The sequence below is a fragment of the Aquila chrysaetos genome, chromosome 3 (genome assembly GCF_900496995.4).
Source record: "Aquila chrysaetos chrysaetos chromosome 3, bAquChr1.4, whole genome shotgun sequence".
Lineage (NCBI taxonomy): Eukaryota > Metazoa > Chordata > Aves > Accipitriformes > Accipitridae > Aquila > Aquila chrysaetos.
This window is the reverse complement of record NC_044006.1, coordinates 73,733,084-73,759,929: the sequence shown is the minus strand read 5'-3', so window position 1 is coordinate 73,759,929 and position 26,846 is coordinate 73,733,084. Positions and strand designations below refer to the sequence as shown.

Below are 26,846 nucleotides of genomic sequence, written 5' to 3'. Positions count from 1 at the left end.
TCACCACATGTTGGGGTGGTCAAACATCTTCCACAGCACTTTGCTGGTTTGGTTCCTATACAAGAGCATACCATGAGGACCTTCCTAGGCCTGGCAAAGCTCCTCCCTGACAATTATGAGCAATTATCTTTGTGTGGTCTTTTATTATCAGTTCATAAAGGCCAACGGTTGATCAGTCGGAGGGGAGGGGAGGAAAAGGTTGGGTTGGGATGGGCTGCTGTGGAATTATGTTATCTGGCCAATTTACCGTAGAGTGAAAGTTTATGGTTTTCCGTACTAAAAAGGCTGCAATTCCCTTGCAGCTCGGCTGCTAATGGAGAGCCTTGCTAGTGATTTTGCCCATTAACTAGGACATTGGGCAAACAATAGTGATTGTACCTCAAGTAGAACTACACGCTTAGTGTAAAGGATGCTATCATGTCTGGACAGATTCAGTTCAGTCAAAAAGTCTAAAGTTTAGTTAGGCTCCTTTTAGAGCCAATGGGAAGAAAAGAAGCTTTTGCAACACAAATGTTCTGTCCTATTTAGACGAAAACTTTAGAGTAAGATAAATCATACCCTTAATCCACAGCTACAGTGGACCCTTGATCAGAAAGGAAGTCCAGGCTGAGCATCTCGGATGCAGATGTGTGCCATGCAAATGGTCCATAAGTAGGTGATTCTCCTCCACTCCCAGTATCTTCTGCTTATGGCAATGCAAGTGGAAGGATCATCCTGTTGTTCCTCATCACCTGCCAGGTGCTCACTACTGCTTGGTTCGTAAGAGTTATTGCCCCTTCAGAATGGCTAGCTAGTCTGTTTGTGCAATCAATCCCTAAACTTTGGGTTGGCAACGACCTAGTGTTTCCAAGACTAGAAAATCTGATGTTAAATATTGGAAATTTAGAACGGATTCTTTGGAACCCATTACCTGGCAAAGTGAATCCACTGGAAAAGAGAACTGTGTGGGAGGAAAAAAAGATTGAAAACCTGTGTCTGGAAGGGCTGGCTTGATCTCTTTGGGGTATGCTGAGAAGAGGATGATAGAGGGCACAGAGCTCCTCAATGCAGAAAAGGTACAAAGAAGGCTGAAGAACAGGATTGGTGTCTACCGTAGCCACGCAAGAGACAAGGAGAGAAACTATCAACACAGGAACTGTTAAAGCAGGGTGAGGGAGGACACTTTTTAAAGCTTTCCATAGCTTGGTCGTGTGTACTGCTTTCATCTATCAATAAAAAAGCTGAAGCTAAAGGAGTCAGCCCAAGCCATCTGCAAATGTTATCTCTTTTCTGGAAAATCTTAACCCAGCATGAGTACATTATCAGCTGCTCCCAGTGAGCATACTGTATTAGCAGTCCCAAACTGTGTGCTCAGCTGAGCTATCTGCAAGGACAAAACAGAAATAACTGGGGGACAGAGACATTTCACAGCAGAGGAACACTTACAGCAAATACCCATCAATCACGTATCCCTGCAACCTCCCTGTTCCTTCCCCATCACGCCACCATGGGGAGGTAACCACAAGCAGAAGAGAATCTGGAAAGTTTGCATCTAGTTCTCCTGAGTGTTTATGTCTGCTGAAGAGGTGGTTTGTGTAAAGCCCAAAACATGAAGCACAACACAAGGAAGCTTGTGTCCTTCCTGGCCTCCAGACATCAAGTCAAACAGGTTACATCCTGGTCAGCCTTCCTGGCTGCTGTGGATGCCGCTTGGCCAGTGCCACAGCCGAAGGCTCCCCACTGACATGGACATACAGCAACATTCCCTGGAGCCAGTGAAATTACTCCTGTCTGAACTAGTCTCAGGGAGATGTTGAGAACTTTCTTTTTAATCCTCCCTTCAATTTTCATCACTGGATACTGCCCTTGTCCTCCTCCCCTGCTAATTCTCGGACCTTCTCCTGTTTCACCCATGGCATTAGCAGGCAGGTATGAGTCAGGTCTGCAGGATGCAGGAGGCCAGTTTTGACAGCCATGATGTTTTCAAGCAACCAACATGTATCTTTTGATTTGGATTTCTCTCTTCATGGCTTTCAAGGAGCTTGCTGTTACACTTGCAAGCTCATCTCCTCATGCAGAAGGAAAAGAAACACCACTCAAAGGAAAACAAAAGCTGTGATTCACACTGATGTGCCTGTAACCAGACTTAGAGAGTCTGCAAGTACCCAAGTCCAAAACAGTGACCCACAAAACCTTGCTGAGCAGGTGCAGAGCCTCACCTGTGCCCTCTGCCTGACCCAAAAGCTCCCCTGTGCCCCAGAAGTTAGTTCCTTCCTTCAAGTGACCCCTGCACAAAAGGCTTCCCACCTCTCTCCAGCAGGACCTGGGCTGGCCTGACCGCCCTCCATGAGGTACCCTCAAACACATCCCAGTGCAAGGATTTCAGCCCTACACACATGTGGAGCGGGGATGGATGTTTGTGTCAGAACCATTCCTGCAGGAAGCAGTAGGGAAAGGGACATAAATTCAATCTCCCCATCACCCTACAAGCTGTAACCCCAGAGCCTTCAGGCACGCATCTGAGTCGCATGCACTATGAGCCATTGGGCAGCCAAAAATACAAGTGTTTAAGGGCCAGAAGGACAAGCCTGACAATGTGCTTAATGATTAGAGCGCTTGTCTGAGAGATGAGCCCTGGCCACTGGCCTCTCCATCTCTTCTCGCATCACTGCTCCTCAGGTGAAATGTCCGGACCGTGCTGGGAGCATGGACAGTAAAACACTTTGGTAATCCTAAAGAATACAGGGAAAGGAAGAACGAAGGCAGAGAGCAATCATCCTTTGCCTTCCTCCTGTTTGACAGGCAGCCCTTTGAGAGGAGATATTTTGTCAAGAGTCTTACAGAAAAGAGAGAGAACAAGGAATTTAACCTGCATCTCCTGCAAACCACTGAGCATGTGAAGGACAAGGACCAAAAGGTGCTTCTTCTTCCTTGTGCCTTTGCTGATAAAGAGGGAGAGGAGGGTCAATGTACAGACACTTGGAGGCACTGCCAGAACAGCTGTCCTTGAGTTACTCATGAGGGGAGGGGGGCAGTTTTTTCACTCTGGGGGAAATACTCCTCAGATCCTTTCTTTTCCTTATCCTACCTCCCTGTCATTAACAAGTGATCTCTGCAATGTGGCATTCAGTCACGCTGAATTACTCCATCTCGCTCTAATTGTCTCAATAAGTCACTTCTGTTTACTGTCAGGAAATGCAGATGAGAAATGTACTCAGCTGTTAATGGCTTGCACCATATTTGCACACAATACTGCACATCTGCAGAGAGATCAGACCTTCACCAGCTGCAGCTCAGCCAGGCTGGCTTAGCATCTTGTCAAGAACAGATGAAAGCTGCTACCTGACCCCAGGACTGCCCTGCCAGCCAGGATGGCTGCAGCGAGACTACATGAATTTCACAACACACTGAGCACGTAGGGCAAACTGGCACTGCGTGCTGCTTCTCTCTTTGGTTTCACCCCAGAAAAAGCAGTTTAGTTGATTTCAGTTTCACCATAGGCGGCTGATGCTAATGGCCAAACGCAGCTGGGATCGGGACCTTTGTAATCAGCAGGAGCTGGAGCACTGTCAACTCCCTGGGCTGGGAACACCAAAGGTTATCCATCACCATCATCCCTGAGGGATGCTTTAACATAATGATTCAAGGGTGGGTTTAGCATGAGCCCCACTGTGCTGTGCCTTCTTAGCCCTGACCGCATTGCTCTTTCATCTCCCTGTGCGTGAATTACTGCAGGTCCCAGCTGCTGATTCCTCATCCGTTCTCTTCTCTCCCTCTGCACTGACTTGCTCAGCACGTTGTTTTAACTTGAGAACTGCTGCACAGCAGTCTGCCCGCATTGCTGGTGTGTATCACCAGCTGACAACCAGTGATATAATGCACGTGTAATTTTACAGGTTGTTTCGAAATACCTTTTAATATAAGGTCTTTACCCAATCTTTCTGTCTACCCATCAACGCTTGGAGCACTGATGTAAATAGAGTGATCTCTATTTACATTCCTTCCACACATCACAACCAGAGCCCTGCAAACTATTTCTGCAACTAGTTCCTACTTCTCCTGCCATTACAGTGCTGCTAAATTTGGATCTAAGGCTCTCAACACTTCTGTCTTTGCATTTAACATACGCTATGGAGAATAAGGTCAATATTTGTCAGCACACTGCTTGTGATGAAAACTGTCCCAGCAACGCATGCAGTGGCCTGATTCAAAATTAAATCGAAAAAACAGGCAGCTCTGCATTTGAAATGACTTGTTTTATGGGTTGAGTGATTTTGATAAAAACTAATGAGACCAACAGACAGACGGTTTTGTTTTCACAGCTGACGGCTGCCTTGCATAACACATTCACATCAGCAAATATTTTTCCAGGGACAAATACATGTCTGACCATGAAGCAATGATTCCTAAAGAAACTGCCTAACCAGCTCCAGAAGGAAGGTGTTGGTGCAGTCAAATGCCTGCTGTGTGTATACAGGCTGCTGAGAGTTTCTGTTGACTTTAGGCACTTGTCAGGAACAATTTAAAAGTTTTCACTTTTTGACTTCAGCAAGCACAGAGCAACATCACGTCCTTTCCGTTCTCCTGCAAGCAAGCTCAGGGCATTAATTCAATAGAGACAATCGTTCATTATTCCACAAAAATGGCATGGTATGTTCATTGCATGGCATTTTAAGGGTGTTCCTAAATTTCCCAGGAACTCAAAAATTAAGGAAAAAGCTTTCTGCTGAACACTGGTAGTAGGCTATACACATAAAGCTTTTGTACTATGTTTAAACCATGCAAAAATATCCTATAATTGGGTTAGAAGTCAGAGGAACTGGAACAAATTGTGTGCATTTTTAATAGTACGGATAATTAATCATTAGATCAAAATATCAATTACATTACTTTAAATAATAATACAATCATCACTTGCAACATTTAGTTATGCAACTGAATTTAGCTCACCTCTGTAAATTGCTCCCAAAACTAATTCTTTTAACCAAAATACAGAATACAAAACCAAAAATAGTAGTTTTTATGTAAAGCTTTTGGCCAGAAATTGAAATACTTCGGCCAAAACTCCCAAACTTCTTTCTTGACTACACAGTTCGTGACTCAATGACGCACCCACAGTGAGTCATCATCCTTGGTGCAGTGTGTGAAGCTCACTCATGGCTGTCACGGAAACGTCATCTCCCTGAGCCTCCAGCAGAGAAAGTGTGCAGGAGGTAGCAAAGCACCAGCTTCTCCAGGGCTCCACGGCAGCACCCCTAAATCTAAACAACTTATTCAGTCTTTTCCTTCTGGCTTCGAATATTCTCTTTCTCCACCAAATGCTCAAAAGCATGTTTCACTGGAAAGTTTTCAACCATCCCTACAAATCCCCAAGTTCAGAGAGTTTTTAGAGAGATTGAGTGTGGCTTAAGTGAGCTCACACTAGGGATTTCAGCTGGTTTAAGAAAAGACTTTCAAAAATTGATTTCGCCGAAAGCAGCACATACCTTTTTTCTCATTTTTTTCACGTAGATTAGACCTGATATTTGACCACAGCTAAACAAGACAGTGTTATGGACAGGCTGCTGCTCTTTGAACACAAGCCCCTCTGCCTCCTTTGGCTCCCCTTCCTCGCACCATAGTGATGCTCAGCTCAGGAGTGAACTGGCTCTGATTGAAGTGTCCACCTTGCACAGACCTTTTCTTTGCACCAAAACTGTTAATCCTGCCATTTGAACCCTGTTGTCTCAGCCCCAGGGAGAAAGCTGTCCCATGTGTAAAAGCCTCATGGGACAAAGAAGCATCCACCCTGACCATGGCTATAACAGAGAGAGAACAGATAGCAGCAGTGTTTTTAAGGGCCCAGTATGCAGCTCAGACACAGGATGCAGCAGGCTATGGTGAAAAATGGATTCTTAAAGGTGCTTTTGTGCAACCCTTCATGTCCAGCACTCCTATGTTTCTGTGGGAGCCGACAAGTGAGTACGCACAGGGCCTAACATATTTGTTGGAAAACTGACCAGTTAAGATGCTTCAAGGACTTTTGGAAAAAAACTGTTCCCTTGGGCCTAAATACTGAACACTGGATTATGGATAATAAGGAAAAAATGGATTAGGTGCTACCTGCATAGAAACCGTATTGGAATGGCAGCCTACCCCCCAAAAAGCCCTGTGGGTAATACAACTATCAAGACAGCATCCAATCTAAATTTCCAGTTGTTTAAAATAAAGACAACAAAGGAAGGTACTGCTTGTACCCCATGTATCTGATCCAGGCAAAATCTGTGCCTGTGACAACCCTGATATGTTGGGGTTTTTTAACTTCAAGCATCTGAGATTCTTCTGTCTAACCTTGGCAGTCCCCAGTTTTATCTACTAGACACCACCATACAAGGGTTTACAAATAGCTTTTCTGCATGATTATAAGAACAGTAACAGGAATAACAGGAAACTGTCCAAACAAAAACATAACCCTTACTGTACCCAGACTTTGCTCCTCTGAGGTTCCTCCATCTGCTTGCTCTCAGCAATGCTGCAGATAAGATTAGACCTGAGTTTCCATTCTGCTCATTCTTTTTCCTTCCTAAAAAAGGCAGCTTATCTGCAGTTTTAGAAAGGCTTTGTAATAGAGGGCAAAGTTACTGCCTGTTAACAAGGAAGGGTGACCCTCTGGGGAGACTCGCCTTGAAGTCCCTGATTTTGAGTATCAAATCATGACCCTGCACTCTTCCTCTGCTTTTTGATTGCCTACACACACCGAACCAAATGAGAAGGCAGCCGTAGTGATAGAGCCTGCCAGAGGACACAGCACTAACCAAGGGTAATCGTCTCTATACCTAAACACAAAGCAGCCCGCTGAAGTCAAAAGCTTAAGAAACAAACTCAAACCCAGTGATCACTCTGAAAACTTGGGGATGGAAGGTCTCAGAGGGCCAACAGAGGAGAAAGGCATGGGAAAACAGATGTCCTTGGCATTATGGCTAGGGACTGGGCGGGTGTCAGTCCAGTACTCACCTCTCTGGTTGACTTCCAGCTTCAGGTGCATCCACAGCACCTTTGGAAAGCAGCCCCAAGGTGGCCCTCCAACCATCCCAAAAGCTTGCACCACAACTGCCGGCACAGCTTCACATCCTCCCAGGAGTGTGTGGAGGACAGCCTGCCCTGGCATGCTTGGTAGGTCAGCCTGGCACCAGGCATGCTCCCGTAGCCAGCCGGGTGTACAGGTGCAAAGCCAGCCCAGCTGGAGCCCTGCCAGAGCTTGCTTTTTCAGAGCAGCAAGGACAAGCTCTGCCTTGACTGCCTTGTCTCTCTTCCTGCTATCCTGATGACAAAAAAAAAAGAATCTCCAGGGAAAGGTGTGCATGCATGGAGACCTTACGGAGCATACATGTGGGTGTGAGTCAGTAGGCAGTATTACTCCATCTTTACTTTGCGCTGAGGACACTCCCAGGGCACAGCAAGTTCTCCTTCCTGCCGCCGTCTCCAGCAGTGTGGCAACGTTGGTTTGCCCAGTTAGCAAAGCGTATCTTGAGTGCTGTAAATCCACACCCATGCAGACACACTCCCAGCCTGTGCCCAACACCCAGCTCAAAGGATTCAATCTTGCTGCAGGGCTCTTATTGCAGCTCAGTATATAAAAAAAGTTACAGTTCCAACAGCTCTCCACACCACTGCCCCAGCAATGGAGGCAATGGCTTCAACCAGTGCTTCTCCAAGCAGACATCAAGGTCCTGGAGCCACAGCACAAGGATGCCCGCCCATTTACTTCAGAGGACTAGGTGGGGTCTAGACTGTTGCTGGAGATGCTCTCAGCCCCCATAATTTGGAAACTGCTGGCTCAGAGCACAGGAGAGAAAGCTCTGAAAGTCTTTCTTCTCCACTCACATCCTTATTTGTTTTATAGCAAGACATTACCTGGGAAAGGACTTTGCTTTTATATGGGACAGAGCTCAACAGAGCAGGCATTCCTAGGGAGCAAACATCCACTAAGGTGTCTGCATTTGTTCTTGTTACCATGGGTTATTGCACTGGTACCTAAACAGCTGAGCTCAGGACCCTGCCATGCTGGGCATGCAAACACACAGTAAGGGACAGCGTCCAATCCAAGGCCTTTTATAGCTAGATAGAGCAGGAGAAAGGAAAGGATGCACAAAGAGATTAAATGAGGTGCCCAAGGTCATGTGAGAAGAGTGTGGCCATCAGGGTTATAAACCCAACACACTTTGCCCTGCTGCCTTACCCCTCCTACTGGAAATCTTATCACTGCTTGTGGGAGGGGGTTAATTTGGAAGACCCACCCTTCATTTAGTTAATTGTGATTGCTACGAAAAAAAATTGTGTAGCTGACGTGGGCAGCATATTCTACATTTCAACATGCCATAAAATATATTCCACGTTATTAATTTACCTCCTGGCTTTGATGATTAGTGACAGAGAAATATGTCAGAAAAATACCAAATGAGAAGAAAAAACAGATATAAACAGATACTACACACCCTGCCCGATCCTGTTTTGACTGAACGATTGGGCTCCTGGTCCCAATTATGGCCCCAAGCTGGGCAATGCTGGCACAGAATGGTTTTCCCTGTGTCCATATAATGGTGACTGTCGTATCTGGATGTTTTACAATGGGCCAGATTCTGAGTTTCCAAGATTAGGATGAGAACAGGCTTTCCTTCCCAGAGATATCTCCTGCCAGCCCTTGGGTCTTCACATCTCTGTGGTTCCCTTGTGAGGCTTAAATGCCAGCTTTCTCAGTGGCTGCAGGCAGAAAAGTGTCCTGGCAGAGCCCAGACCAACAGCCCAAGCGCACCATACCACACTGCAGATGCCCAAGCCATGTCTCACACTGAGCATTAGGGCTCGGGCACCTGAGTAACCTGAACTCTTGCTTTGGGGAGGAAACGAGCCAGGCAGGGCTGCCGAGACCAGCACGGCCCACCCCACAATGATTTTAAGCAGTAGCTCATGAGCTTGGGAAATGTGGCCATTCCTGACATGGTGGATTCCTCCCAGCTGTCTCTGGAGCTGACAGCATCACCCAGTTTGTGTGTTACAGGAGGTATGAAGGATCTGGTCTCATTGGTCCAAGCCCTACCTCCACAACCGCAAGCATAATGGTCCTGGTTCACCCCAAGCACCTCTGCCCACAGCACCCCATGCCTATGATGAAGCAAACTTTACTTACAGATCTGCGACTCCGGAGACCTCAGCACCTTCTTCGATTCCTGCCATATGGTTTTGCAGTCCTCCTGGAGCTTATAAAACCTCTCCTTTCTCCAAGAGCCTGACTTCACTTTTAGCAGCTGGCTGCCTTTCAGGAGGAACTTGAGATCCTTGTCATCTTTCAGGCCTGCAGAGAAACAGTAGTGGTAATGTTGTAAGAGTCAACTCAAGAAATGATGCTCACAGGATCTTCCCTTCCACAGGACACTGATCACAGACATAGATAGACCACTACAGTACAGCCAGGTCTGGGGAGGACAGCAGAGCAGAGAGACCCAGAAATCTGCCATGCCACACTTTGTGCTCACAAAAGAGGCTGGAGCCTTGTAGATTTCTTAGACTTGAGTCCAAAGACTTTTGTACTATAATTATCAGGTGGCTTACAAACATAAAATATCTTCTTCCCAGCAAATATAGTCTAATGTTAGGATGCAAAAACTACAACAAAACCAACAACATAACAGTAAAAGCAGAGGAAAGAAAGTTGTATGACTTGTAATTGGAGTACTGTGAGGAACTTTCAAGTGATTTCAAATATATTCTGTGACAAATTTCCTTTGTGGAAACAGGAATACACAAAGATATCTCTCTTCCTTCTCTGGCAAGCAGCCCCCTTCTATCCACATGGGAATTTTGAAGATCAGTGTCATGAAGCTTAGGACATACACAGATAAGTTTGGTGACAGGCAGCATCACATCAATAAGGTAGCAATAAGGTAACAACCATGCTCTCCTCATTGCCCAGCTAGTATCCGAGAGGACCTTTATCTTTCTTACCCTACTAGGCCACCACAATGCCAAGTAATGATAACCAGACCTTCTGATTCCAGGAACTTCAGATTTCACATCTTAGCCTAGATTCAGGAAGGCACTTAGACATCTCGAGAGCCAACAGGCATCTACCGAGACTTTGAAAACATAGATTTGGCATTCTACATGGTTTTGAATGTCTCAGCAGTATATGATTTCCACATACCTAAATACCTTGGAGAATCTGTCCCTCAAAACAACCATTAATTACAGATCTGGAGTGTGTGGGCTGGGGAGGGTGAGAGCATGAAACATGAGAAACACATCCTGGGCTTTCGGTAATAGGCACCTTGCATCTCTCTGACATTGCATGAAAGGCTGGTTCAAAGCTGGTGAAACAGCATGTAACTCTGTAGTACTGACCAAGCACATCCCAACTCAATGGGATTTTTGCTAGCCTTATCTTGACAATGCAGATAACCACTTGGCCGCTTGCAGCCACCTGACACTCCCATCATGGGAAATTTCCCAATGCTACATAAACATAACGTGGGGTCTCACAAAGCAGAAATCCAAGTTAAAAGTGATTTATGCAATAACGTTTATATTGCAGTGTGACATTACCCTGTGACATTGGGTTTGTTCTTTTCTGGAAGACACAGCTGCCTTGAATTGTTGTTTTTTAAACAGGGCAAGGCAATAAACTACCAAGAATCACTTCAGGCCTGTTTGAAAAACAAAACCTAGGATGAGATCCAAGTGGCCAAATCCCCAGATTCCTGACAATTCATACAGGAAACTGAAGTGCCAGATGCTGCAGAGCACCAAGGTAGGTCATGGTAGCTGCAGCAAAAAGCAGCACCATGAGTTTGTAACCAGGATACATTGGCCTAAAGAGAGCATTTTAGTTTGCCAAAGAAAGCCTGAGATATCCATCAGAGATAATATTAGGGGTGTCCAGTGTCCACTCAGTGAGCCACTCACATCACTTTACTGGTGCAGATGCCAAGGAGCATGCCCGGAGCCGAGCTTGGCTGAGGCATCCAGAGTTGAAAGCACCACAGTGGGAGCTGGAGATCCTGAAAAGATGGCTGTGGCCTCTCTCTTTCCTCTATATTCAATTAGCTATCTCATTAATTAAGTGTCTTCCCATGCTACAGCATCCCCTGGGCCTCTCGGCTCATGTCTGGTCTGGAGGTTCCCAAGAGGAGAATCTGAATGCTTCCTCCTCTGGAAACCTCAGAAAGAAACTCATGGAGGGAATTAAAAAAAACATCTCCTGCAAAGCACAGGGTGAAAGATTGATCCCAGCTATGGGATCTGGGACAACCTCCTGGGTTTGCTGAGGTTCAAGCATGCCCAGTGGTTGACAAGAGGCCAGACCATCCAGATGAAGGACAGACACCACAACAGCTTCACAGGTCCTTGGTCTCCTGAGTTGTGGTGTTAAGTCTTTCCCTCCAAGGCAAAGGTCTTCCAAGTGCAGAGAAGATACCACAGACTTAGGCCTCACTAACATCTCTGTGGCACCCTCAAGGTTCCTGGAGAGGAAACAAACTTCTTCCTTCTCTCTATTCACCCACATTTCTGTTCTGGCTCCCAGTCTCATTCCTTCTCTTTCTTCAGATCCCAACCATGCGAGGCATCGTTATGGGACTAGGAGGAGGACACGTCATCCTAGGGTGACATGAGGAGGAAAGCAGGAAAACCATCAGATCCTTTGAATGCCTATGTGCATAAGCGTGTAATGAGAAATCCCTGTTAACTGGGGCATGTTTCGTTACACAGGCACTGCATGCAGCATGTGTAACGTGTCATGCTACCTGGACATCTCAAAGATCTGCACCAATGTAATACAGGCAAATCTGGATGGGCACAAGCAGTGGTCAGGGGCAGATTCCTCTCCTCCAGGCTTGATCCACATAGGTCAGACACAAGCTGGAGCTCAGAGCCCTTCATCCTGCTCACTGGCACAGCCCAGTCAGTACATTAGCGTGGGTCAAAATTCCCCTTCCTCTTCAGAGGATCTGACTACAGGTTGGGAGCAGCCCTCCCACTCACCCTTGGCCACTGTGCCTGAGGACCAGGGCAGGTTAAATGACTTGGCAAAGGAGGCCACTGCACTTCACAAGAGCAGGAGGGAAAGATGAAGAGGGATGGTGCATGGTGAAAGCATGGCAAAGATCAAAGATGGCAGGGAGCGTGAGTCAGAGGGCAGTGAGACAAGCCAGGGAGGGGATGAGGACAAGGTTGCCTATAGGAGACAGCGGGTTTGGCCAGGAAAGGGCGAGAGGGCTAATCATGGGTGTCTAACAGCTCTGTCACTGCTTTGACGTGGGAAGCCTTTCAGATAGAGAGCAGTCACCCAGAGTTGATCTCTGCCGGTGGTGACCCCAAGTACTGACTGAAGCACCCAACGGTGGGCCCAGAGGAAGGAGGAGCATCCCCTTAGCTGGGTGGGCACAGCCTGTTTCAAGCCTGCTTTGTATCTGTCTAGCAGCAGTTCAAGCTCAGACAGCTAAACTGGCTAGGAAAGAGGGACAGTGTTTTGGGCCCTGCCTCCTATGCCCAGTCCAAGCACCGCCACAGACTCTTTAAATGACCTTGGGTAAGTCACTTAGCTTATCTATTCCTGTCTACAAAGCACCAGCATTTTGTTAGGCCAGAGATGGAGCAGAAGATGCTCTGATCTCCTGATACAGGAACGACAAACACACCCCTGATGTGCCAGCGGGACATTACTCTCAGCTGGTCATTTGAATTGCTTTCCAGAAAAAAAACCACCTTTTCCCAGCAGAAACTTCATTTTGGGTTTTATGCCTCAACCAGCTCCTGAGCATTTCTGCCAAACAACCCCATGGAGCTAAGGAGGTTTGCAGTCCAGAGCTCCATCTCACAGCAATGGAAACTTGTGTAAAAGAAACCAGAGTCATTATACACATACATCATTTAAAAATTAAAAAATACTGTGCAGCAGGACAAGGATATTGGTTTCCAACTATATAACAACACTAGGCATGAGAAGCACAATCACCACACTGAAATAGATGTCCAAATCCTGCCTGAAACATGTGGCAGGACTGTGTCTTTCTTAGCATCCTCTGTGAAATACCAAATACATACTTGGCACGCAAAATTGCAGAGTGTGTCTCAAGGGTCAGGCCCCACTCCTTGCAAAATATCAATCACTTTCTAAATGGGATATATTTAGTGTGCAGTAATGTTCAGAGTGAAAATCATGTTTGGCAAAGGTAGGAGTCCCTCAAGCACACACAGCACTGCAATAACCATGAAGTTAATATACTGCACTATGAAGGTTTAGACACTAAGACATCAAAAATCTTAACCTTCATATTATCCATCTCAGGTTTACAGCAAGCAGGAAACACAATAAGACAATAGCTGTCACGGTAGAAGCCAGGCTTTGAGTTCACTAAGGAGACAGAATGATGTCTACAGAAGACAGTGATAATCCGTATTTCTGCATTGCTCACTTGCAAATTTGCTGATCTGATATAAACACGTTAATTACAACTGCTACAATACAAGCCTCCTCCTGCCTGCTCTCCCCCTCCCACCTGGTTTAAGGCCAGACATAACTCAGGTTTTCTGGTTTAAAAGGGCAGAAGGCCTTTCTGATAAAATCCAAAGAACTTGGGTGGGTAAATGGCAATTTTCCATTTCCACCTGCCCTCTGTAGCCACAGATATCAAGGGACTCGCATCCACTTGGGCTGTCTTTCCAGACAGCAGGAACCAGCAATGAGTTCATGGCCGGACACAGAAACTCCCTGGGTTTCCTCTTTCTTTTCATCTGGTGAATGCAGACCTCTGCGTGGTTCCTTGGGCTCTTATAGCAACTGGCAATACACCACTGAGAAGTCCTAAAATCAGGCAGGAAAAGGGCACTGACTTCCCCAAACAACCTCAACCAGCGACAGTTCAGAAAGCCCAGCAAGAAATCTGGAAACCGACCCTTTGCCAAAGAGGTCCCACTTTCTTTGATGCCTCAAACGGAGCGGTTTACAAATCTGGCGGGTGGTTACAGGCAAAGGAAAGGAAAAGAAACCTCGGGAGTTTAAAAATAACCTTGGAGCTGCCTTTAGGGTGGAGCAGTGCCTCTGCGCAGGGAAAAGAGGCAGAAATCAAGCGGATGCCAGAGCGTGGAAGTGTCGGGGGTCTGACCAACTTGTCCCTTACCCAGCCTGATGCCGTTCAACGCGGCCACTCTACGACTCTGCTCCCGTAGGATGTTTTCCTGGGACACGCTGCGCTTGGGCTGCCTTCGGAAGCACTGCATCATCCAGCGTGGGGCTCGGGGAAAGGCGTCGGGAAGGACGGGGGGGCCACGCCACCCCTGCAGGGATCCCTGCTCATCCAGGAGCCTCCGGCGTGCTCCGTGTCGAACGGGGCTCCGAGGAGGGAGCGGAGGCAGCGGGGGAATGGAGGCAGAGGACGGCAGGGGAGGGCAGAGTCCGGCCGGGGGTGGGACGGTGGGAAGTCTCTCCTCCTGCTTTGCTCAGCAGCACACAAAATTAGACCGAGGCGCCTGCCGGCAGCTGCCTAGGTAGAAGGAACAAGTTTTCCTACAGTCATACGCCAGTGGGTTTTTATGCATCATCTCCAGGGGCTGGAGGAGTCCCAAACGTTGTTTGTGGCTCCTAATCAGTGCCTGGGGCTTGTCAGCTTAGCCTGCCCACAAACGCCTGGATCAGAGGGAGCCTGGCTCCACCCTTCCTCTTCTGTGCAAAGCGGCTCCGTGCTGCTCCCACTGACTTGCATTGAACGGGAAGCTAAAAACACCTTTTAGCCAGGGCAGACGTAGCCCAAAAGCTGCTCGGAAACTGTGTTTTAACGCTCTTCTTTTTCCACCTAGAGAAGAGCGTTTTCCCAAGACTCTGGAGAGCGTCTTCTCTGCCACTGATTTCCTGTGTGACTTGGGTGAGTCACTTACTCTGCGTTTCTGCGTAGCTCTGCGTTTATTTTTGTAGTTCAAATTTATCCTGCAGCCTGGTACAGGAATAAGCCCCCATCAGTGGCTTAATAGGTCACTGATTACACAGAATCAGAGAATAATTAAGGTTGGAATGGACCTCTGGGGCCCTTTAGTTCAACCACCCAATCAAAGTGGGGTCACCTTCAAAGGTAGATCAGGTTGCTCACAGCCTTGTCCAGGTGAGTTTTGGATATCTCTAAGGACGGAGACTCCACAGCCAATGTAGATCCCTGTGCAAGAGCTTAGATGTTCTTAGTGAGGAATTTGTTCGTTATGACCAGTATAAATTTCCTTTGCTGAAACTCATGACCATTGCCTATTGTCCTGGCAATGGCTGGCACTAAAATCCATCTATTCCCTAGCCATGACCCCTTCTGTGTTGAAACACGGCAGCTATACTTATTAAACTGTTCCATCCCAGGTGAGTTTATAGACCTTGTTACAGACTATTTTTTTTTTATTGCCTTTGTTAGCTGCTGCCCTGCCAGGCAAGCCAAGGGTGAAGATACTGCTGGGAGATGGAGTCAAGCTGGGGTGAATGTGCCTTACTGCAGAACCAGCACATGTGCGAGAAACCTGACAGCAAACCACATGTCACTATTTCTGCTGGAGACCTAATCAAAGGCTTTCCATCACCAGCGCCCCGTCATGTTCAACACAGGTTTTAGAAACTTATTCTCTATTTCTGGTGTCTGGCAATCCACCCATCTTCCCTTTCTTTCTCTGCATTTTGAAGGAAGCCCTACCAACACTCACAGGTAAGCACAGAGGATTGGTTTATTTGACCAGAACAAGGACAGGATCAGAGTCAGTAATCGCTGCCATATGCCGCATGTAAGAAACTCTCTGGGGACAAGGTAGAGCCATTGCATGGCCTTGAACAGTAGTACAACAAATAACGCCTTTTTTACACATAGCAACTACAAATCATAGACAGCAAAGGAGAATAAAGGCATGTTCTGGATGGGACATTGCTGAACATGTTAGCCAGGTAGTCAGTAGGTGTTTGAGGAAACACCTCCAGCCTTTTCTGAGCCCCCTGTACCTACAGGGGCTGGATGTTAGAGCCGTAATCTCTGTGGTGCTCCCCTGGGAGCTGGAAGCTTTGCTTTTGCCCTGGCTAGGAGGTGGGCACCATGACGTAATGGCTAGATGATATTTATTAGCTAGCAGTCTCTGAGCACTTCCCGTATTTCACATTGTACTGGAGAGGACTGATCTAATTACAGGAATGGGGAAGAGAGTGGTCTCCCCTACTTGCCTTAGCAAAACAATTTACTTCTTCTGCACCAGTTCTCCTGTCCAGCAGCAGCCAGAGTCCCATAGGGATTGATTTGGGAGCACTCAGAGCCCCTCTGCTTCATTTTCTCATTAATTCCTAATAGTCAGTGCCAGTGACAGCACCGCTCGGAGCTTTCCAGGCCCTCAGAGAACATTTTACTGTACTTATCCCTGAAGTTTGCACATACACAAAGCACAGGATCAGCATTCACTGAGTTTAGATACTTCTCCAGAATAGCAATGTGCGAGTTTTGCTGTTGTGAGGGCTTCAGAGATGCAAAGTAGTTAAAATCAGTTTGTTTTGAAAATGAAAATGAGATCATTGGGCCAGAAACGCCCTGCTTTGGGAAACAACAGTTCTGGATGTATTGTGTTCTTGAGGTCATTCAAAGACAATGTCACATCTCATAGACGAAGCCTGATGGATAAGTGTGACACTGTGGGTTACATGGCATTGGTTATTGATGTTACATGATGCTGCATCACACTCCAGTGCTAGAGGAAGTGATTCCTGCAAATGGCTTAGGGAAAAATTCTCCAACCCTTATTCATTGCAGGTAACACCTGACTCGGTCCGAAGCCTGCAAACACTCAAGCATGCAATATTACCCATGTGACCAATCCCACTTAAATAAATGGCCCTAGTCACATGAGTGAAGTTATTCATGTCCCCGTGCCCAGGATTGGGGCTGTGCTAATCATCCTATTGATTCCAGCTGGATTACTCACAGAGCAAATGGAAATCAATGTGAATGAGGATGTCAGAACATGGTCCCAAAGTTAGCAAAGTGCTTTAATGCACAGGAAACAGGCACTTGAGATAGAAAGGCTGTAGATTCTGGTAGGAAATGGGCTATGTGAGAAAACTATTAATGCACAGGCTGCTCTTCAGACAATTTTCCAAAATTAATTAATCTCCATCACATCCTTATACAAAGGAGCTAAGGAAGCACTATTACCACTTCACAGAGGAAGAAGCAGGTTGGTTTTGAGCTCTTTGGAGCTGGACCTGTTCTCCCATCACTACCACATTTGGGCAACACCAAAAGTGGTGCAACCCTAATACTGATTATAGTCTCTTTATGCCACACTGACACAAATGACATGACAGAAGTCAGCTGCTGATTTGCCCAGACTTGTGTTAATTTAGGACTGGAATGAAAATACCTGTGCTGGTGATGACCTCACTACTTCCCCACTGCATCACGCACCTGATGGAAATTACTCTATTATGACTAGTAATGCCTATAGCAGTTACATAACAAATAACAAATGTCATGTAAAGGGGAGGTTTCCCACTAAAAGAGGCCAAAGGTTGTGCCTTGCTCTGTATTTGTTACCAAGAAGAAAAAATTAGGTCTATTTTACATGATGCTGTTCTTTGAACACTGTAATTTCATCTTCCTTCCCAGGCTCCCTCACAGCGAAATTCAATAGAATTATTTTAACAAGAGTAATAGAACAATCAGAGTATTGCTGCTCATTAATGAACTGTAATGTCTGCCCCTACATATTCCTAGTCCTCAGCAAGTGTGAGACCATTCAATCTAGGTGAACTCAGAATCGATGAGAGTTTGGAAAAGCTGTATTCAGCTGGTCTGTAGTAACATGACAACCTGCCATCACATGTTAAGTTGATGGAGCACTCAGAAATTGAAGTTCCTCATGGTAAATAAAGTTTGAAGATTACTTTTGCACACCTAGTATGAGTATTTTCAGTGCAGTGGCTGCCTGGAAATGAGCACAAGCGGCTGCAGCACTGGGCAGTGGCTGCTGTTTGGAAAAGCAGAAAACCTGTCAAGTGATGAGGATTTAGTTGGTTTCTCCAGTGCTTTTGCAAATCACTGATGTTACCTGTGAAGTGCATCTGCAGAGGCCCCTTTTGTCATCTGCCATCACCCCATGGTTATATCCAACATGGCTTTTATATCAGCTCTTTAGCAGCCCTGGGATCAGTGTGGTCCCAGCAATGGTGAGTTGTCTTCCAGCTGAGACCCTGTGGGAAGGACAGGACAGCAAGCATCCTTCCATGTCTGCAGGGTCCCACCTGCCCTGCCTTTCCCTCTGGAGTCCGTTCTTCACTTCATTCATGCCCTTTCACGTCCCACCTGTAGAAACCTCATTCCTTCCTCCTTCCTTGCTACCTCCAGGACATCACTCACTGCTCTCAGCTTTATTCTCCCCAGTCACGCCTCACATCCTCTGAGGACCAGCCTTGCCGTTGGCACAGCACAGCTTGAGAACAGCCAGTTTCTCACCACCAACAAAAAATGCCAATGGCTCCTCTACACCAGTGCTCCCCTTCGTGCTCCCTCCGGGGGAGTGGGGACCAGGGAGTGGGTGCTGAGACCATAAGCATCGGTGCATCTCTGGCCAAAGAGGATGCTGCTTGTTGACGGTGGGTGCATCTCCGGTGCATGTGGTATGTACCAAGTTCCACCTTGTGGTGACACTGAGAATGGGCTTCTCCACAAAGCCCGTGGCAGCATCAGCAAACCTCATTCTCTTCCTTACATTGGCTTTTGCCCACTCTACTTCCCTTCCAGGGTGCTTGAGAGCCGGGGCAGGGTAACCTTAAAGTTTCATATCAGAGTTCTCCCCAAGTATCATCTTGTGGCTGTGCTTCAAATCACTGCCTAAAACCTTCCTCTGCTGGCATGCTGGCAAGAAGCTGTATGATGGGCAGGTTTCTGATGCACTGAGATCAGCACTGTCACCCTGCCCAATATTTCTCAGCCCCACTTTCTCTCTGTATCCTTTGGCTGTCTCGCCTTGTCTGCAAGGTTTCTGGGAGGACAATGGTCCCTTCTCCAGCTCTGCTCTGATCAATCCATGCAGCCCAGCCATCTTTCCTCAAATCAGGCTGGCTATATCTAGACTGCCTACTGGGAAGGATTGCAGGCCCATGCCATCACCCAGATCATGCTACGTGTTAGCTTGCTGTGGATCAAAACCATGCTGGGGAATGCGCTGGCAGTTAAACAGTGCAGAGCCCTGGCATTGGTTTGTATAGATGAAGCCAGGCTGCCTGCTTAGACATTTCACAGACAGTTCAAATTGTGACCTTTATTTGTGAAAATCTTCATAAATCTTTCTGCCAGTCTGGGTCACTCAAAGGGAGCTTGGATCTATGCACGGCACTGTCTGTGACCCATCAAAAGCTACTGCCCTGTGCTCTTGATGAAGTCCACGTGAAACACCTAACTAAAGCTCATTGCACTCAGGAACTCAAAACCAGACTGAAGGTTTGGTTCCGTCCTTCCACTAGTCCCTCCACCACGATGCACGTAGAGATTTGGCTGCCATGAGAGGCACTAAAACAAACACTGGCTTGCAGTAAATTACAGCTTTTCCAGTAGCTGGTGTGAAGAGTGAGAAGAAAGTAATTGAAAAGAAGGATATCAACTTGATGGATAGGACCAGCACCAACAGCCAGGAGCACTCATGCAGCTTAGTTGCCTAACTCCTAAGACACATTTCTGGGCACATGCTGATGAAGATGTTCTCTTCATAAAACCAAAGTCAATTCTAGGTGGGTCCCAGCTTCATTTTTTCAAGGCCACTTAAACAGCTTTTCTCGACATTTTTTTCAGGAGCTGAAATTTCTTCTACAGGTGAAATGCAGGTCACTCTCACCATTCTGTAGCAGGGCAAAATTTGTGCAATAATTAAATTGCACAACTGAATTATGCAAAACTAGGGGAAAAAATCCTTTTTTTCCCTTAAGTGATTTATCTGGAATTTCAGCACCCTGTAACTTTAGCCAAAAACAGCCAACGAGACTTGTTGTTTGGTATCTCAATACAGGGCTTTAAAAGGTACCCATGTGAGGGGCAGCCCAAGGTGTGACAATTTCCCCACACAGATTGTCTAAACTGGCTCATTTAAAGCGTGGAAGTATCTCAGTTTGGAAGAAACTGTGGCAAAATCTTCTCTACCTGCATAAAGAAAAAGAGAAACCTCTGTGTTTGACCAAAGTCTGCAGCCTTCCATTCTGGTGGGCTTGACCAAGTAAGGACTGAGACCCTCCACCTATGGTAAGGACCTAGGAGACCCATGGGCTGGGGGTTAGTCTTGCAGTATTTAGATATGTACAGTCCACGGAACAAGGAGCCAGAAGACAGGGTACAATTCACCTGTCTAGATCCCTATAAGCCTAAAATTTCTTGCAGATACCTACATTTAGTCAGCTGAATCCCACCCTGAATGATCAAGTCACCAAGTATTTGTCTGCAGCTTTCCTTCATAAATACCCGTTTATACATTTCGATCTCCCTGTAAAGGAAACTATACTTTGCTCCCAAATCATGACACCTTTGGCTCCAAGAGCTGCCTATCCAGTCAGCTGAGTTTCTGGATCTTGCACAAACCATCTCTTCCCCACACACCTCTCCCTCTTGCTTTTCCCTGTAGTTGGCTGTATCCTTTCATCTCTACTACTTACAGCAGTTTTCCAAGCGACTGCATTTCCTCCTTCCTCCTCTTTCATTTCCTCATTAAAATCTATTTTTCCCCAAGCATCTTCTTGCCCTGACTCATCTGCTTTTGGGCCTGATGTTTGGGCTTTGCACACCGGCAATAATCTCAAAACCAACTGCAGGCTTTAGTTTTACTAGAAGACATTGCTCAGATTGGAAATATAGCAGCTTTTGTGTCAAAATTAAAAAAAAAAAAAAAAAAGAGTTTTACTTGTCCTGTCTGAAAAAGGGACAAGTTGCCTGTTTAATGTACTGAGAAGTGTCAGTATTGCAAATTCTTCTGCACTGCTAGAAACAGTATGGCTCAAAAAACTCCCACATAATGCATCAGGCACAACCTGTATCAAATGGGGTGTGCTAGGAGAATTTGTTTGTAGGAAAGGAGACCAAAGTCACCAGCTGCTTCAGAGCACATCCCAGCTGATCTGAAGTAGCATTATCTCCACCCACGGAGGTTGAAGCCCAGAAGGACCTTCCTCGGTGCTCCCAGCTAAGAAGGGCAGGTGGAGATGATTCATTTAGAAATTTAAATCTAGAAGTTAATCATCAGGACTAGCTGACAGAAGAAATAAGGAAATGGCTTGTTTTGTAGGATTTTACTAACCCTTCCCTGCTGATTCTCATCCTGGGCTGCGGCAGAGGGCATTCCCATAACGGGGCTGTGGCATTCCATGCACAATGTACACAGTGTCTTGGATGAAAAAGTCAGTGTATAAGAATAAGGCATAGTACAAATTAGCTATTCTATAATCTGTGCGAGCACAAGGGCTCCCAGTTCAGAAACAAACCAACTTCATGAGGCAAGAGAAAGATTATTAATAGCCCACAGAGTCTAGCAGATTCATTGCATACAATATGTAGCTGACCCTTTATAAAATAAGCAATGAGAAACCCATCCAGCCAAATTAAACACATTCAAAATAAAAGGCACAGACTGCTAAATCACAGCAGCTACTCTGGCTCTGCGGACAAGGGAGCATGCTCAGTTTTCTTCCCAGGACTCAGATCTCCATCCAAATGCAGAGTAAACAAAACTATACAAAGTTTTCAGAAACTCTCATCTACAGTACTACCTGCTTCTGCTACCAGAATGTATCTCAGGTGTGTCCTACTGATTGTCAGATATTTTAATGAGACTGAATCATGTGCCTGTGATTAATTCTGACATGGTAAATACAGCTTGTTGTTGTATCTATGTTGGAAAAAAAAAGAGACAAATTGAAAGAAAGAAACTGAATTTCAACATACAGCCATACACAAAACGTATCTATAAACCATAGTATCTGAGAAATTTCTGACAAACTACATAGCACAAGTGTGATACGGCTAACAAACGAACATGTGAGCAACTTCTCTTGTCTAAGTAGTCTGGCATTCAGAGTCACTTTGGCACTTGTGTGTGATATGTGTCAAGGAACTTCAGTAAATATTTTTTTAAAAGCTTGGCTCATTCAACACTTGTGTAGATTAACAAACAGCCACTGAATTCTTCTTGGTTCGTAGCCCCAGAAGACTAAAAAATATTTACTGAAAAATTACCCACAGGACAGAATAGGAAATATTTTAATAGTTCCAGATGTATTTCTTAGCTTTCTTTCCCCAGTGGTTGTATAATGAATGAGATACCTACAAAAAGTATAACATTAACCTCTGTTTCACCTTCCTGTCAGATTTCTAGCATCTGGGAAAATCAGAGGGAAGATTTCTTGAGCCTGGGGGAATCTTTTCACATTTCTCCTGATAATACTAAACTGATTATATTTATTGTCAGTCACTTATTGCTCTATTAGTTTATTTTTGTTTATAGTTCGTCTATAGTAAGAAAGCACCTATCTCATGAAATAAAAATAAGCACTGTAGACTTTTCCCATTTCTGTGCAATCACAATATCCCATTTCAATCTGTAGCTATCACAGCCCTGAGTTGTTTCTGCTCATCAGAGTAAGTAAAACGCAATGAAGAGGTAACAAAGCAATATATTAAGGTCAGACAAGGGAATAAGGGATATTTCATTACCCTGTCTATCAGACAAGCCTCACAGTCTCAGTACCAATTGAATCTTCTTAAACCTCACTTGCTGGAAGTGCAGAGAGGATTTCTTTTTTAGAAACATTCCTTATTTTGTACTTAACATTTGTAGAGTCCTGTGGACAGACCCTGAGCTGAGGTGATTTATCCTTCTCTGCTGTCTTCACCAGAGCCCACAGAGTTTACTCGGTTGAGCATCCATCCCACTCTGTTTCACATAAAGGGGAGGAGATTTGAATCAACTTTTCTGGACTTGCAGACACTTATCCAGCCAAAACACCCTTCCTACCAACACAGCTAACCCTATCAACAGAGAAAAATCTGTCATCTCTCTCTGTAACACTGATTAAATGCTGCATTACTTCCAAATGAGAGAATGGGGAGGCAAAAGAGGAGGGAGAAGAGAGGAGAAAAATAAAGCTCTTGGACAAGATAAGAGAGCTGAAATGCAAGGACATTTGTACAGACTTACTGTTGCAAGCGAGGAAAGTGCCATTTGATTCCATTGCTGCAAAACAAGCCGATGTGCAGCAGCAGAAAGGGCTCCAGGAAACAGCTGTGCCCAGATGTTAGCACTGGCCTGGGGTGGAAGCCAGACCCGTGAGGCTCCCCCTGCTCCCTGCTCCAGTAATCCCCAACGTCAGCTCCCTTCGGAGAGGCCTGCTCCTTCCCCTTGGCTGGAAATGCGTCTTCGCTGTGACTCCTCATTTATTTCTCTCCCGCATCCGCACGCCACCGCCTGCCCAGCGCATCGACTGAGGCCAAGCGCCCGAGCCCCAGCGCCGCGCTGGCCCTGGCTCCTCCCAGCTGAAAATTGGCGTCTTCACCGCTGGCCCAGCCTCCTGCATTTTGCTACCGCTGCAGCTTGACAACGATGCCTCTTTTCCTGTTGCTGGCACGTTTTCACGTTCCGCTCCTTTCCGGGCAAGGCTTCCAGAAGACACCGAGTACCGCAAATCTGCCCTTCGTGGTCCCCAAATCAAGGAAAGGGCCTTAAACAGATGCCAATGATAAGAGTCTAGGTCTAAAGAGCTTTTAGACACTGGTGGGGGCATATTTCTTTCCGCAGGGAAAAAAAAAAAAAAAAAAAAAACAACAACAAACCAGGTCAGAAATTACCAATGTAGAAATAGAAGCTGTAACCACAAACTCTCGCAGAGGCATGAGCTTAAAGCAGAAGAAAAGTTACAAGCTTTGCATTTGAGACAGCGAGACAGCAGAAAAAAACTGCACTGTCCCAAGGCTTTTACTGAGTGGAACTGATTTCTTCCACTCTGTCCCCTACTCTTGAATTAGATATTTTTTTAAAGGTAGAAAGACAATGCCCACAAACAGGGAGGGGGAAAGAAAGGGAATCCAGCGCGGGAAAATAAAGTTTCCCTCTACTTGAATGCTTGGGGGAGGTTTTCAGTTCTTGTTTTGCTGTTGTTTATTTCCATTTCTGGTTATTTAGTTTATTTTGATGCAAACAATTGATGGAGTTGTTGGCAGATTCAAAGCCCTCGTTCCTCAGCAGCTGTAAACCCAGCAGCTCCACTGACAGAAGGGAAAAGTCCCTCTCTGATGGTGACTGATCTGGGAGACACATGGTGAAAAATACTTTAAGACTAGGACTGTTTGTCCCTCCCTGCCAGGAACTGGGCTGCTCCTTTGAGAGACCAGATGCTGCTCTCAGATAGTTTTACAGTCCACAAATACAAGGCTGCTGCCACCACCCAAGGAAAATTGCCCTAATATAGCAAAACTCCTGTGCTAGTACAAAACTAACAAAACCAAACAAGTGGAGAAAAAAAGAGCAGAGATTTCACCCCGTGACTCCTCAAAAGCCTCCTCTTCTACCTCACAGCCACCAGCATGGCATGGGGGGCTTATCTCCCACTAGACACCTCCCAAAGAAGCCAGGAAGGAGCATCCCTTTTGCAAACCCACAGACAAGGAAACATTGACTTGGACAGGGGCAAACTGTTTGGCTGCAAGGTTGGCTGCTGGCAGGCAGTACAGCAGCTGGAGGCACCTAAGAGATTCCTCGTACAGCCTTAAAAGCCTCAAGGCAGGGGGATTTCCAGAGGACACCACCAAAACCTGTCGCCCTTTTAGCTGATGGGGAAGAGTACTGGAGGGAGTGTACAAGAGGCTGGTGGATGAGTCAGCCAGACTGGAAACTCCAGTAAAGCTGAGGTGATGAGGACATTACAGTTTTCACAAGGGAGGAAAAGTAGAGAAGGACAGTTTGAAAGTGCTGACTGAAATGGTATTATAGTAACTCCTTCGCTCTTCTCTATGTCACACGCCATTGCGTCCTCACATTGCCTAACACAAGCCCCTCACTTAGAGACACACCAGCCAGTATCCCTATGCTCTCTGTGGCAAAGGGGGAAAAATGTAAGAGAGCTACTTTAGTCCCAGAAATGATGAGGACCATAGTCTGGATAGAACCCTGTCACAGCAGTGTAGGGCACAATGGCACCAAGACGTGACCATCGCTTCCGTGCGCTGCTGTGAGCACCACTGTGATTGCACTGCCTGCCTCAGGCTGGACAGAGCACCACCGAGCGAGCGAGACAGTTTCTCTGCCATCATCCCTTTAGATTTGAAAATGATCCCCTGCATTTACCCCTTCATGACAGCCCACTTGTATCTTCTTGTGCTTCCTTCTTGCCGTGCTGCCTTCTCCATGGTGGTAGCAGAAGTGGTAGCAGAAATGGTGTGTGTTAGGAGGTTTCCCAAAACCTTGCCCAACTTTTCACTTTTCCCCATTACACTTACTCTCTTTGCATCTGTACACATCCAGAAGATCACTATTTAGGCTGCTTTGAGCACTGTGGGACCTTTCTGCCACACTAAGCTAAGTCATCACTAAATCCTTGATGGGCTTGATATTGTATGTGTGCTCAGAGCAAGTCTGGTACTCGCAGGCAGCCTTGCATTTCTTGCATTCATCAGAAAGTACAGCAGTCACCATAAGAGACAGTGATATCCTGCAGCAAACACCCAGAAGCTGAGATCGCACAGCACAGATCTCATAAGAGCCTTGTTTCAGAAAGCAACCGTCCTTTTAGCTATATTTCTGCATGCACACCATATGTGCTTGAATTCCCCTTCCTTGGCATTGCTGAAACCAATATATGTCCAGAATAACAATGAAACCAAAGTGACATGAGGAGCTACGGGGCTCCTGTGAGCTGCAGAAATCCTACTAACAAACAGTATTCTAAGAATAATAGAGCAGTTTAAGAATGTCACATGAATCAAGGCTCTGAGCCCCATTTTGGAGCACTGCACTTATTGTATTCCATCCTGGTCTGGATTTTGACAGATCCAGAAGGTGCAAGGTGCGAAGGGGGATTGCTCTCTAACTAGTTAAACAGCATCACAGCTGAGTGGTAAGTTTAAAACTGGTGACAGAACTGCAAAAAGTCAGCGTTCATCTGGAAGCCCTAAAAGAGCAATTAATTTTATAACCAAATGTGTAGTTAATGTGTAGCTGCAGTCAACTGTTACTGTATCTTCGCTTATTTTTTAAAAGCTGTCTGAATTTCTGACTGCTTCTTCCCTGTGCTGAATACAGCTCCTAAGCTCTACCCACCATCATGCTCACAACCAGTTTTGTGGCTCTTGATCTTCGAGATCAAACCAGGATTCGAAGGGGAGAGTTCAGCATGATTAAAATTAAACAGCATTCCTTTGTGCATGTTGTCTCTACTCACAGCAGTAATACTGTTGCTATGGGTCAAAGAAGGCATACAATTTATTCTGAGCAGATCGGTCCCGACATCCATAACATGGCATTTCAATAGCTTTTCTAGGCACTGCAGGTTTGTCTTCTGTGCTTTAAAAATTAACTTCTACAGTGAGATAACAACAGGACTGCAAAATCTTTTCTTTTATTGGAAGGTAACTGAGTGAGGTGACTGCATACTCTCTCCCCATGCTGACTTAGCTCTATTTATTCCTTGATAAAATTGCCTCCTCCAGGATTTTACAGCAGGCGAGTTAACATGCACGGATTGTTTCGCAGGAGGAACACACCTTTTTTAGCAATGAAGACAAAACCTAACAGAAAAACCTGCTTTCCTGAATTCCACAAATACATTATAGATTACAAGGAGGGCTGGATTTATTCCCTCTGAC

General features: G+C 45.9%; 1 protein-coding gene across 2 annotated transcripts in view; it reads right to left on the bottom strand.

Moving 5' to 3' along the window:
* PLCD1 (phospholipase C delta 1) overlaps positions 1 to 23,507 on the bottom strand; it is a 57,333-nt gene extending 33,826 nt beyond the window's left edge. Inside the window, exons 1-2 of one of the 2 annotated variants that reach the window (XM_030007758.2) lie at positions 23,188 to 23,507; positions 9,146 to 9,310 (exon numbers count right to left, since the gene is read on the bottom strand). In XM_030007758.2, the coding sequence (XP_029863618.1) occupies positions 9,146 to 9,310; positions 23,188 to 23,221 (199 nt within the window). In that variant the 5' untranslated portion in view covers positions 23,222 to 23,507. Of the gene's footprint in view, positions 1 to 9,145; positions 9,311 to 14,132; positions 14,709 to 23,187 lie in introns of those variants that run through there. The other variant, XM_030007757.2, reaches the window with a different exon arrangement.
* Positions 23,508 to 26,846: the final 3,339 nt, after the last annotated feature.